The sequence below is a fragment of the Pundamilia nyererei genome, unplaced genomic scaffold (assembly GCF_000239375.1).
Source record: "Pundamilia nyererei isolate P.nyererei 1_Seehausen unplaced genomic scaffold, PunNye1.0 scaffold00368, whole genome shotgun sequence".
Classification (NCBI taxonomy): domain Eukaryota; kingdom Metazoa; phylum Chordata; class Actinopteri; order Cichliformes; family Cichlidae; genus Pundamilia; species Pundamilia nyererei.
In genome coordinates this window covers 324,922-338,084 of record NW_005187769.1, presented here as the reverse complement: position 1 = coordinate 338,084, position 13,163 = coordinate 324,922, and the positions used below count along the sequence as shown (strand labels likewise).

The window sequence follows — 13,163 nt, the reverse complement described above, 5'->3', positions numbered from 1 at the left end:
CTGAACGACACAGGAAATCTTTCCTGCCTGTGGCCATCTCCCTGTACAACGCATCCACTTAACACACTGTTTGCTGCTACAACTACATGTTTCTTTTCCAACTGTTTATTTATGAGTGAAGTATGTATGTGTATATATGTATATATTGTACTATTCTTAGTTAGTGTATTGTCTGTCTTGTCTTAATGTTGGTTTAAAATGGAGCACTGTAACAAAAAATAATTTCCCCCAGGGATTAATAAAGTATTCTGATTCTGATTCTCTCTCTCTCTCTCTCACACACACACACACACACACACACACACACACACACACACACACACACACACACACGCTTTTACAACCTGTAAATACTCGTGCACAAACGTGTGAGTGCCAACTCGTCTTCAGTTCTCTGACATTTAATAGTTTCCTCTCCTTTTCTCCTTTTCATTGTTGCTATCATTACTACCGCTGCTAATTCCTGCTATCTTCTTCTCAGCGTAGCTGCACACTCTCTATATGCTCATGTAAAGCTGAGGAGCACGAGCCAAAGAATTGCATTATGGGTAAATGTGGCTGCACTGTTTATCTGTACATGACAATAAAAACTTGAAACACCGGAGTCTGGTGCAGAGAAGTTCACGGTGCCCTGACCGCAGTCCTCCAGCAGGAGGCGCTGTGGCCCTGAGCTTGAACGCGGGGGGAGGAGACGCTCGGAGCTGGGGGCTTTGGAGGAGCAGAGGATGGATTTCCTGGTTGGAGCCACACCTCAGACTGAGAGCTCCTGAGAGCTGCGGCGCTTTTATTCCAGCCTCTGCTGTTGCTGCTCTGCGGTGAGTCTGGGCCTCCTTTTTACTCCTCTTTGCTCCTCTTTCTTCTCATCAGACTGAAGCAGGGTCAGGCCTGGCTCAGTCTAACGCTGGTTAAAACGGGAGACGTTCAGCTGGAGTTACCGGGTCGATGTGAACAAAGGTTCGTCTGTGAATGATTAACAGAGCTGAATGTGAGCTGAAGGCTTCTCGGTCTGCACACTCGTGTTTGACACGCAGGACTGGCTGACCTTTGCTCATTTCTTTCACCTTCATGTTTGACTGTGTTCAGGGTCAAAGTTCAGGTTTGGGAGGTCTGTCTTCGCTCTTTTTCTGACCTGACATATTAAGTGTAAGTTCTTACCTTAGCTTAACATAATGGCTGGAAGCAGGGAGAGTGCCTAGCTTCATGAAGAGAAGGATGAGAATAAGTCAGATCTGCAGGTTTGTACAGGGACTCTGTGTCGGTGTGTGAGCGCAGACTCATAAACCTGCCAGTTTTCCTTCTGTAGTCCAAACTTCACTCTGACCTTCTCTTTCTTTCACTTATTTCCCCCCGTGAATGCTTTCAGCAAACGGAACATTGGCGTGTATGATCCGGTTGTTTCTGAGTGGAGTTTGGTCTGAAGAAAGGAAAAAGTGCACGTTTCAGACTGGAGAAAACAAAAGGTTTTAAGTGGAGTTTTATGTGAGGAACAAGGAAGTTGATGAAGAAGTGTGAAGAACAGGAATAACACGACGACCTAAAGACTGAGTTCAGTTTTTATGGAGGAACGTGAATCAATACGACGTGCATGTTTTGGACAGCAGGCGTGAAATTGGCTGATTTCTGACTGGACTTTGGTGCAAAGGGTCAAATCTGCAGGTTTCAGATTTATTCTGCTTTCTGCAGCACTGACATGCTTCACACATTTCTCAAATATAGACAGCTGCACAAAATGCAGATCTATGGGAGCTGAGTGTGGAGGTTAAAGGTCAGAGGTCACAGGGTTCAGGGGACGGAAACTTTGATCCAAAAATACAGCTCCCCTCCACCATCTCCATGATGGAGTTTGTGGTCTGGCTCTGTCCTCCTGCCGCTGCCTTCACGTGCATCGGGACGTTTCTGAGTGTCACACAGCTCAGATAAAGCATCATCTCTGAGTCCAAACAGGCTGTGATGGTTCTGGGGTTAACCCTGATCCCGAGGCTGATTCTGGACCTGTCACCTGTCGGCCCGTTGAATGCAGACGGGTCGGATCGAGCGGCAAGGATGTATCGTCAGCCGTCACCTTGGTGACGGCAGCTCCCAGCGCTGAGGTCGTTCTCCTGCAGATGTTTGGGGACTGAATCGTGCTGACGTGTGAACACTTTGTACGCCTGAAGGTCTGTTTAAAACTGTCTCAGTAAGTGTAGGGTGTTTCCTGCAGAGGAACAGGAAGTGATTCAGAGGCGCGGGGCAGTGTGTGGTGGCTGGACTCTGACCTCTGACCGTCTCTGTTTGCGAGGACAGGAATGGGTGAACGGCTCAGAGCGCTATCCTGGTCGTCACAGTTGGTTTGTAGGCTCAGGAATCTGCAGTGATCAAATCTGGAGCTGTTTGTGTTTTACACTCGGGGCTGAAGAGGTTAACGTGACGTTCCCGTAACACTCCTCTGACATTACCGTGACTGCACGCTGACCTGACTTGTTCCTCTGGACGTGTTGGGACACCGACATCCTGCTCAGAGGTTGTGTAACTGACGGTCGGTCGATACGAGACAGAGTGTTTTTTACTAGTTCTTCTTGTTGTGCCTCCTTTAAAATGTCTTTGAACTCTTCGTCACATTAAAGGTGGAACTGGCTGATAAGCATCAGCTGCTTACAGGGAGAGGAATGCAGCCTTGTCAGGCTCGCGATTAGCATCATTTATCACTTTCACTCGATAATCGCACACAGAGCATGTTTGATGCCTGAGATTTCAAATCAACCCAACTTTAGCTTCTAATGACCGACTCTTTGTAGCTGCTGAAACCTCGGTAGGATGAACATCTGTAAGAAACATCTGGTTTGATGTGAAGCGACAGCTCACCACAGACGTGGCTGAGGGATGTGAATATGGACACTTTTATTTTTCATTGAATGATTTAAAGTAGACACGGCAGAGTGGCTCACGCTTTGCTCTCCGGACGACGAAGACACTGGTGTGAAGGTCGACAACGAATGCGCCGGTGTGAAGGTTGAAGACGAAGACGTCGGTCGAGCGGTGTTGCTGTGATTCAGACCTGAAGCTGCTCGCCGTGGTATGAACGGTGTGAAAGCAGCCACAGAGTTGTATTGTTGAAACAACATGTTGCCGCCTTCACTCGAGCACACGTGCTGTCTGAGAAGAATCGATGTAAAATTCACACGCGTTCATGTTCCTCCTCAGGTGGATGCTGGCTTTCATGCCGCTCAACATTCTGATCCATTAATGGTGTTCTCTTGGTTTGAGTGAAAGTATTATTGTGGATGTAATCCATACTTTTACACGTGTTATTTGTCCAAAGTAAGACAACCCCACCAGAGCTGGCTGCGTAAATATGTTTTCTTCACAGTAGAACTCAGAAAACTCATGTTTAATGTGTAAGGTTTGATTTTGCTTTTTACTATTTCAAGAGGCAAAGGAGCTCGTGTTGAATTTTGATTGTCCCTAAAGTCAGGACACATACTCACGGAGAGGCAGCTTTTCAGTGGTATGGTCCTCGTCTGTGGAACAGCCTGCCGGAGGAGCTCAGGGCCGCAGAGAACGTACATGTTTTTAAGAACAGGCTCAAGACCACCTTTTTAATTTAGCTTTTACTTAGCGTTTATTTATTTTATGCTTATTTATTCTATCCTGTTATTCTATTATTAATTTAGGCTTTACCTAATATTTGCTTGATTTTATTCTTATTCATTTTTTAATCTTCTTATTCTATTTATATTTATATTGTATCCTGTTCTTATTTATTTTATCATTTTACCCTGTATATATCGTATTGCATCATATCTCCAGTGTTTCCTCGGAGGGCGCTCTCTGCACCGGGGCTGTGATTGACTGTGGCTGCTGGGTCTCTGGGGGTCCTCTCAGCCTGGCTGGGGGGCTCCTTTGCCTCCCTCCTGCTGTGTGCCCAGCCTGGAGGCTGCGGTCTGTGACCGGCTCCCGGTGCAGACGGCTCCCTGTTATAGTGTTTCCTCACTTGGCTCATGCGAGCCCAGCCCAATTTTTACTCTTTAAGTGTGCGCGTGTGTATATGTGTGTGTGGGTGGGGGGATATATGTGTATTGAGAGTGTGGGGAGTGAGTTGGAGGGTGGGGTGGGCTGCTTTTAACTATGTAAAGCACTTTGTGCTACATTTTCTCTGTATGAAAAGTGCTTTATAAATAAAGATTGATTGATTGATTGATTGAATTTGATGATCTCAAAAATTTGAGACAGGAAACCAAAAAGCTGGAAAAGTAGAACTCCAGCCAATCAGGTTCATTGATTAACGTGACACAAACTGTGGAACAATTTCAGAATAAAGTTTGTCACTGTGAAGATCTCATCATCTACATAACAACACGTCGTCAGCGTGAATGTGGAGTAACGAGCAGCGTTTCATTAAAACATGGTTATGTGATGAAATCAGTGCAGACGCTTTATTATTAGTCTGTTTGTCTGAAACGTGCTGGATTCACCTGGATCCATTCGGACTCTGTGATCCTTCTTTTCTCAGTGAAACAGTTGAAAACTGTTTTTACAAACAGATGAATGAACCTTTGAGCTCCTCGTAATAAGGACTGATTGGCTCTTATCATAGGGACAAAGTGTTCATGTTTCATGCAGTAGTCATAGATGTGCACTAACAAAAAGTTCTGTGGTTTCTCAGGTTTGTCCTGGCCCATTACTGTGAAAGCTTTACACGCTCGCATTAGTACTGTCAGAAAGAATCATGATACATCCCACCGTTCGTATGTCGATGATACACACTTACTCTCATCATTTTCCTCTGAGCGAGCATCTGTTCACGTGACCTGTGGGATTAGAATTGAACAGTTTGTCTGAACTCCAGCGCACGAGTCAGGACGCTCAGCGTCATCGCTGAGCTCAGCCGTCGATACAGATGATGAAGATAAGATAACCTTTATTAGTCCCACACGTGGGAAATTTGTTTTGTCACAGCAGGAAGTGGACAGTGCAAAAGTTATGAAGCAAAAATTAGAATATAATAAGAATAAATACAGTACACAGCTGTACAGAATAAAATACTATATACAGTAGAATAAAATAGAATAAAATATACAATAGGATAACAATAGAATACAAATGCTATATATAACTGAGTAAAAATACAACGATGCCAGAAAAGAGTATTGCACTTAGTGTTATTGCACATGTGTGGATATGTTTGATTGTTGGAGTCTTTATTATGGAGTCTGACAGCCGTGGGGAGGAAAGACCTGTGAAATCTCTCTGTCCCACACCGTGGGTGCTGCAGCCACTGAAGGAGCTGCTCAGTGCTGTCAGAGTCTCCTGCATGGGGTGGGAGATGTTGTCCAACAGGGGTGACAGCTTAGCCACCATTCTCCTGTCACTCACCACCTCCACTGGGTCCAGAGGGCATCCTGTGGATCAGCCTGTTCAGTCTCTTCCTGTCCCGGGCTGAGATGCTGCTGCCCCAGCAGACCACACCATAAAAGATGGCTGAGGCCACCACAGAGTCATAGAAGGTCTTCAGGAGTGGGCCCTTCACTCCAAAAGACCTGAGTCTCCACAGCAGGTACAGCCTCCTCTGCCCTATCCTGTAGAGGGCATCTGAGTTATCAGTCCAGTCCAGTTTGTTGTTCAGGTGAACACCAAGGTACCTGTAGCTGTCCACAGCCTCAATGTCCATACCTTGGATGTTCAGTGGTTCAGTGGAAGTCTACCACCAGCTCCTTGGTTTTATTAGTGTTGATCTGGAGGTAGTTCTGCTGGCACCAGTCTTGGGTCAGTCCTCTGTACTCCATGTCGTCCCCATCAGTGATGAGGCCGACTATTGCAGAGTCAATACCAGAGCTGCTCTCTGTATAAGAGTCTTCTCTGAAACTGAGAAGTCGGCCTTTTACATTAACTAGGTTAGACTGTTGCCATGCTCAGTTTGCAGGAGTCTCCAAACCATCAGCAGCTCATTAGGAGTAGATAGACATGTGACCATATTACTGCAGTACTGAAGGTACTCTGTTGGGTCCCAGTTCAGCACAGAGGTGTCTTTAAAATCCCTCAATTACTTCATAAAGGTGTCAGTGTTTCTGACCTTACAGACACCTTTATGCTCTTCATGGACTGAAACGTGTGAGTGATGTTGTCGTGATCACACAGGTGTGTCACAGGTGTGTTTGTGGTGCTGAATCACTTTCACTTTAGTTTCCAAACAGACTCGTTGATTTATTTCCCTGTTTTTGTCGTAGCGGTGTAAACGGTCACCTTCCTCTGCACCGTGTTTTTTCTTCTTATCAGCTGAGATAAGCATCAGCAGGAAGCCAGTGTCTCAGTTTAGAAAGGAGGAAGTGAAAGCAGAAAATAAAGCACTTCAGTCTGCCTGTTATCTAAGAATTTACCTGAAGTATGGAGTCGTGTGTCGTCAGCGTGTTGGAGAAGCACGACTGAAATGACTGGATGACGGTAAAGAAAGAAGACCAACATCTGTTAGTGTTAGACTGCAGGCAGGGTCAGCCACACTCGCTCAGGACCAGCGTGTATGTTTAGCTGTGGTTTGCGTCCAATGCTGAGTCTACTGTGTGAAAATAACCCCTGTTAGGCTGAGCGCTGTTGTGATGTCAGCATGTCACACCTTTCTGTGTCATCGTACGTTATCAGAAAACAGTGAGCATGTGCTCCAGCCACATGCTCTGGGTGCTGCCCTTCAGCAAGCTTGCAGGAGATGGCCAATCAGACGGGCCTCTAGGGAGATCTTAAAGAGACAGGAGCTGAATGAGCTCGTTTCAGAGGCTGAAACGCAGGTTCAGAAACAGGAGGATGATTGTGAAGCTTCTCTGTGGAGTTCAAGCAGAAAGGTCCAGCACGATGTTTACAGCAGATTGTTCAGTCAAAATGTCACATTAACTAAACACAAGTCTAAAAAAATCTGATGAAAAAGCAGAAGCTGATGAAGGTCAGAGGTCATTCAGCAGATGTGTTTAAATAAAGGCCTTCCTCTGTCAGCTGACTAAAGTGCAGTCATGTGACCTGCAGGCCGTTGTCCCACACAGACAAATGGGCCGTTGTTGTTGTTGTTGTTGTTGTTGTTTCAGCTGATTCGGCCTCCTGGCTCATGAACGCTCAGCTGATGTCACATCAGGTGGTCAGATCAGGTGGTCAGCTGTGACGACGATGGTAATCACATGATGTCTGCGGGTTAGTTTCTGGTGTTTTCACAGATGAAACTGTCCTGATGTCAGATAAAGATGAAATCTCTGGTTCACTTCCACCTTAAACTTCCTCGCACACTCGTTAAACAGACTCGTTTCACTTCCTATAATCAGACCGGCCCGTACCACCTGCAGCCAGACGAGGGAGGAAGAGTCTGTTCCTCCTCCTCGCGTTGGCGTGACAGATCTCCTGCTAGCAAACACAAACGCACAGTTTACACATTTTCCGCCGCTCACATCACTCCTGCAGGAAAAGGCCTGACTTCTGATTTTAGGCACAAGAATAAGGCTTCCCAGGATGAAGCTGTCGACTTCACATCATTCATTGACAGAAACCCAAACGTTCGCCTCGGTTCAGCGACGTGTTCAGACGTCACACGTGACAAAAAAAGCAGCTGTAGTTGTGTTTTTCTCTCAGCTCATAACAATCCAGAGTTAAGGCTGCCACAAACGATTATTTTGATAGTCGACTAGTCACCGATTATTTTTGCGATTAGTCGACTAATCAGATCATCATCCATTGGACGTAAAACGTACAGCTTATTGCACCAGCAGCATCTGCTCTTATATAACTATCATTAGCTTACAGCTTGAAGTGTTTAAGGTCTGTGCTAACTAAAAATAAAGACAAGATGATAGTTTATTAATTTTAATGAAATTTGCAGATTGTTTCGGTGAAGTTTAATAAACTCCTTGCTATCTAAAATATAACAGGACACCGGAGTAAATTCTCCAGCATCTCACACTTCTGATAATCAGCTGTCTGCTTGAGGTTTATTCAGCTGTGTAAAAACTATAACTTTGATCTCAGCCAAACAGATCAAATTCAAATTCAAATTCAAATTTTATTTGTCACACACACACAACCATACACAGTATGACATGCGGGTGAAATGCTTGTAGCTGTACAATGCCCGACCATTAAATGACAGAAGAAAAGTTTTACAGTATTTACAATTTACTACAAAAATTTACAAATGAACTTAGGAATTTACAGTAAAGAATGTGCAAATAGCAGAAGAGATTATAAAGATAAGGATTAGGAATTATAGGAATTATAGGATTATAGGAAATGTGTGGTGGTGCGTGTGGTGACGTGTGTGAGAGTCCAGTCTTATAGTGACGTGTTTGGGAGAGCCCAGTCCTACACCTGGTTCAGGCCCCGAATAGCCTGGGGGAAGAAGCTCCTCCTCATTCTCTCTGTTTTGGCCTTAAGGGAGCGGAAGCGCTTCCCAGACCTCAACAGTGAGAAGAGTCCATTGTTGGGATGGGAGAGGTCCATCATAATCTTCCTAGCTTTGGACTTGCACCGCTTGGTGTAGATGGACAGCAGGTCAGGGAGCTCTGATTGAATGATGCGTTCGGCCGAGCGCACCGCTCTTTGCAGATCTCGTCTGTCCTGCTTGGTGCTGTTCCCAAACCAGGTGCAGATGTTTGACGTCAGGACGCTCTCGATGGTGCAGGAGTAGAAGTTCTTGAGCACCTTCAGTGGCAGATTTACTCAGGAACAAATAAAATACTAAAAAAAGCCAAACAATAACATGTTTAAGTTATCTAAGTGACTCATATACGTTTAACCTGAGTAGCGAAAGACGGCGGTGGGTTTGAAGCCGGGAGTCCGGTGTTCTCATGGCTCTAGTTAGCCTAGCCCCCGGCTAGCTATCGAGCTAGTGGGTAACAGACGTCTCCGAAAACGTCGGAGCGCTTTTGAAAATATGCGGTGTCCTGATAAACTGAGCAGATATTTGAGGTTTACACAGCTACATTCTCGCCTGAAAATATGTTAAACGTTTATTTTGTGACCCAGAAAGAATAATAAGAGTAATATTAAAACTAACTAGCTGCCGCCATTGTTGGAAACTGAGCTGGGCCGCGCTATGAATTCTGGGATAGGTTGGGCCACGAAGTATACACCCGACCCATCCTTCAAATCTGGGGAAATGAAGGACGCATTTTTTTGGCCACGTATGGGGCAGTCTTCGAATTTGGACAGTCTTTGCCGTGTCGCTGTAACTTAATCGGCCTACAGATGAGGCCTTCAAAGGATGCAGCTCCTGAATTTGGACACAGCTTCTTCTTCTTCTTCGGGGTTTAACGGCAGCTGGCATCCTTGTACATGCAGTGCTGCCATCTTCTGTTTCAGTCCGTTATTGCACTCTTAAATCCTGCTACTTATTCCTGCGGCTTTTGGGATCTTACAAAGCTTCAAACGACGTAAATTAGTCGACGACGATTTTAATAGACGACATAATCGTGGCAGCCCTACTAGAGGTCTGAGTGCAGCTCCTAACAGGGAAATGTAGCGCGTCAGGTCATCGGCTCACAGCTGAATTACAGTGAGTTCAACCTGAAGGCTGAACTTCAGGTGATTGCTCTGATCCTGCAGGTCAGGTGACAGAGGATGATTCGATTGACAGAGCAGAGCGCAGGACATCCTCTCTGGGCCTCCGTCAGGAGTCGGAGCCGCAGGCTGAATTCCTGGCTGCTGATCAGGGTGGATGTGGAGCGTGAAGCTACATGTTCCTGGCCTCCACATTCTTCCCTTATCGTCTGCTGAAATGTGCTGGACCGAGTCCAGAGCAGACGCTCGATTCAGTCCTGCGTGGAATCGGGCTGCATGCCCACGTAAAAACAGCGTTTCACGCCTGTGCTGCTCATGAGCTCACACATGAAAGGTGTGGGAGGAGCTTACACGTCTTATTAATCTTAAAAACCAGCACGCAGAGCTCGCTGCAGCATAGATGTGTTGACAGTGCTTCCACACTTTTCTAGATTCTCTAAAAATGAAGTAGAAATCATTTATTTGTTTCATGTTCTGTGTGTAAGAAGTCAGAATATATATTAAAAAAGTGCACGAGCGCTCCCTCAGCGTCGGTTTCCACTGATCTGCAGCGCTTATTAAATGTCCCACCTGAGGGGTCAAAGGTCAGAACTGTGTGATTTAATCAACAGCTGGAGTCAAGTTTCAGGATCAGCTTGAGAAGAACGCCCAGAAACACACACACACAGCAGAACTGTGTGTTTGGACACACCCAGTGTTTAGTCATGCTCGATGTGTTTGCCTTGTTGACGTCTCTGAGGGTTCCCACGTAGCTGGGTGTCTCACTGCGTTCCTGTTTCCCTGCCATGTGGGGACGTTTGGGGGAATTTTCTGTGGTTTTTGGGTCTCAGATGTTGGGCTCGCAGTCATTTCATCGCTGTGTGTAAATCTGCTGTTGCTTCCCTGCATTGGTGCTGCTGTAAGGACATGTGAGAGTTCACAGGAAATCACAGCAGAATAAATGTGAAGGCTGTAAGCTGGCTGAGAGTTTCAGCCGTTCATGTTTGAACCTGCAGAGCTCGGAGAGCCTTTATGTAAGCATTAATAACTGAAGTGCAACTCTTGGGTATTTTCAGCATGATTAGTTACTGTGTTTTAATCAAACTGACAATATTTGTGAAACTTTTAGATTTTTTTAAAAACTACAAATAAATCAGATGGTGTCTGACAGCCAGCACGGTCCAGGTGTTTCTATTAACTTAATCTATCCATATAGGATTTTCAAAATAAAGCAGGCTGGATATAAATTTGTTGCTAGGTGTAAAGTGAAGGTGGAAACTGTGAACTTCCAGCTGTTAAAGCTGTGATGATGATAGTAGTCATTTAATTAGATCAACGTTTCTCTCTCCACAGATCGTGCATGAACGTGCAGCTTTGAACTCTCCACACTTTGGATTTGACCTTTTTTTTTTTCCACCAGATTTGTAGAATAAACACGTTTTTTTTTCTTCAGCTGCTAAAGAGCCGTTGAATTAATCGGGGACATCCCGACTCCAGCCTGTGCCAGCATTTTGGGGGTTTTAGGCACCTGAGCTTTGTCGTCAATCAAGTTTTTGGCCTGAATGCCCCAAGATTACCCTCAGGCTGTAGTTCCTCCTCTGGCCTGCAGGGCAGCAGCAGAGAGCAGCGTCCGGCCGTTGGACAGACCGAGCCTCGGCATGAGCGACTTCTGGCACAAGATGGGCTGCTGCGTGGTAGCTAAACCACCGCCGGTGAGACGTGCTGTCTTTTGATAACTTTAAATGCTGCATGTGATTCTAAGTTTGTACAAATATTAGAATTAATCATGTTAGCTAATGTTAGCGGATACAATGTTTCAAAGCTGAAGTTAACTGGTAACTTGGACCATCAGCTAAAACGATGGCTGATGCTTAGCAGGTAAATGAAGCGGACAGTTATGTGATCGGTGTTGTTTATGTGCCTGAACGTGACGCTGCACAGGTAAAGGCGGGGCTTGTGTGCTCTTCCACAAATGTCCCCACGAGGCCTCAGAGTTACTGTGGCCTCCACACACACATATGCACAGCTTCCCTTTTCTCTGTGACCTCTGACCTCTGCAGCCGTCGCTTCTCTTTTTGCTTCACGTGACATAAACAGAACGCAAACATCAGCACAGATCTCCACGTTACACCCAATAAAAGGTTCCTGATGGTAGCGACGCTGCCGTGACGGGAGGAAGTGCTGCTGTGGCCTTTCTCCCCAGAGAGCCTCCTCCTCTTCCTCCTCCCTCCTTCCTCTGGCTCTATTTTTAGCTCTGTGTTTGTTCCATTGTGGCACTGCAACAATACACCTTTAATAAACACAGCGAGACGCACCGATGCCAGCGCTGACTTCACTCAGGAAGTCTGCGTAAGGTTAAAGTGGGCAGGTTTGAACTCCAGCCGCACAAAGTTTATCACAGAAGGTTTTGGTGGACGTTTCATCGTTATTGTGCGTATTTTCACATCGTCTCTTTGTGCAGCTGTTTGTGATAAAGTTGTGACGGTGTGAGTAATGTATACATCATTAAATCAAAGAGAAGTGGGGTTGTTTCTGCGCACGCTCAATTTGTCGTCAGCACTACAGATGTTGTGTAACGTCTGAGGCTGACTGCACATATTTCACCCATCAGGTCCTGCGTAAATTCCACTCGAACGAGCAAACGCGTCGCCTGTTTTAAGGTTTTTACATTTTCGTCTTTTTGGGGCGGAGCTTTTACATTTGGCCTGTTTAGGACGAGTGGATGATGTCGGCCATGTTGGAGGTCTGTGAGCTGATCCTGGCTATGATCCTTCCAGACTTTCACCAGCTCAGACGGCTCTGACTCACTGATTACACGATGACGATGACGAGGGTGGGTGTAGTGTTTAGCTGCTCAACACAGACGTTGCCAGGAGATTTGTTTTCTTCTTCTGCTGTTTGCTCTGCAGCGTCTCAGGGTTACGTAATGAAGCTGTGAAGCCACTGAGCGTGCTCAGTTTGTAAACCTTACATCAGCTCAGATTCTGCACTTTGATTGGATCTCTGACGTTTCAGAAACATAAAGAAAAAGCTTTGATTACAAGTTTTTAGAGTCATGGAAATAACCTGAGGCAGAGAGGAAGGGTGTGTGCAGGAGAGCCCTCCACACAAGGGAAAGACCACAACACTGTCACAGAGACACACACTGGTGTCTGGGACTGAAGTGAGCGTGTCTGCACTGCTGTTTGAAGGTCAGGTCATGTGACAGGAGTTAAAACAGGCAAACTCACATCTCTGTCACAGACTTTGGATCTTATTAAAAACATGTGTGACCCTGTAAACAAATGCAACGTACCTACAACCCTGCAGAAGGAGCACAGACACACAACACAGACGTGTGTTTAAGTCTGTGGGAGACGCCAAAGACACCACTGCAAACATGGCTGGTCGCTGCTCACGCACAGAAGGCCCACGTAACAAACACATGAAAAGACAAAGGAAAAAACTGAATTGCACAAACTGCTGTGTGTAATTTATTTTATTTTATAAACCAAAAGGAAACCTGAACAACGGAGACACAAGAATCCTGTAAAACGGACAATTTAATAAAGGGCTGTTCTGTTCTAATGGCAGCAGCACGTACTGGAGTGAATGTGGGTCCCCGAGTGTGGAGCAGGATGTAGGAGGGACCCCGGTGCGCCTCGCACTGATTGGATGATTGACGGGTGTTATTTTAACCT

At 45.8% G+C, this 13,163-nt stretch overlaps 1 protein-coding gene across 1 annotated transcript in view; it reads left to right on the top strand.

Annotated features, from left to right (window-relative positions):
- Window positions 1–631: 631 nt before the first annotated feature.
- LOC102194817 (CDC42 small effector protein 1-like) overlaps window positions 632–13,163 on the top strand; it is an 18,475-nt gene continuing 5,943 nt past the window's right edge. The window contains exons 1-2 of the mRNA XM_013915808.1: window positions 632–815; window positions 10,837–11,214. Of these exons, the coding sequence (XP_013771262.1) occupies window positions 11,046–11,214 (169 nt within the window). The 5' untranslated portion in view covers window positions 632–815; window positions 10,837–11,045. The remainder of the gene's footprint in view (window positions 816–10,836; window positions 11,215–13,163) is intronic.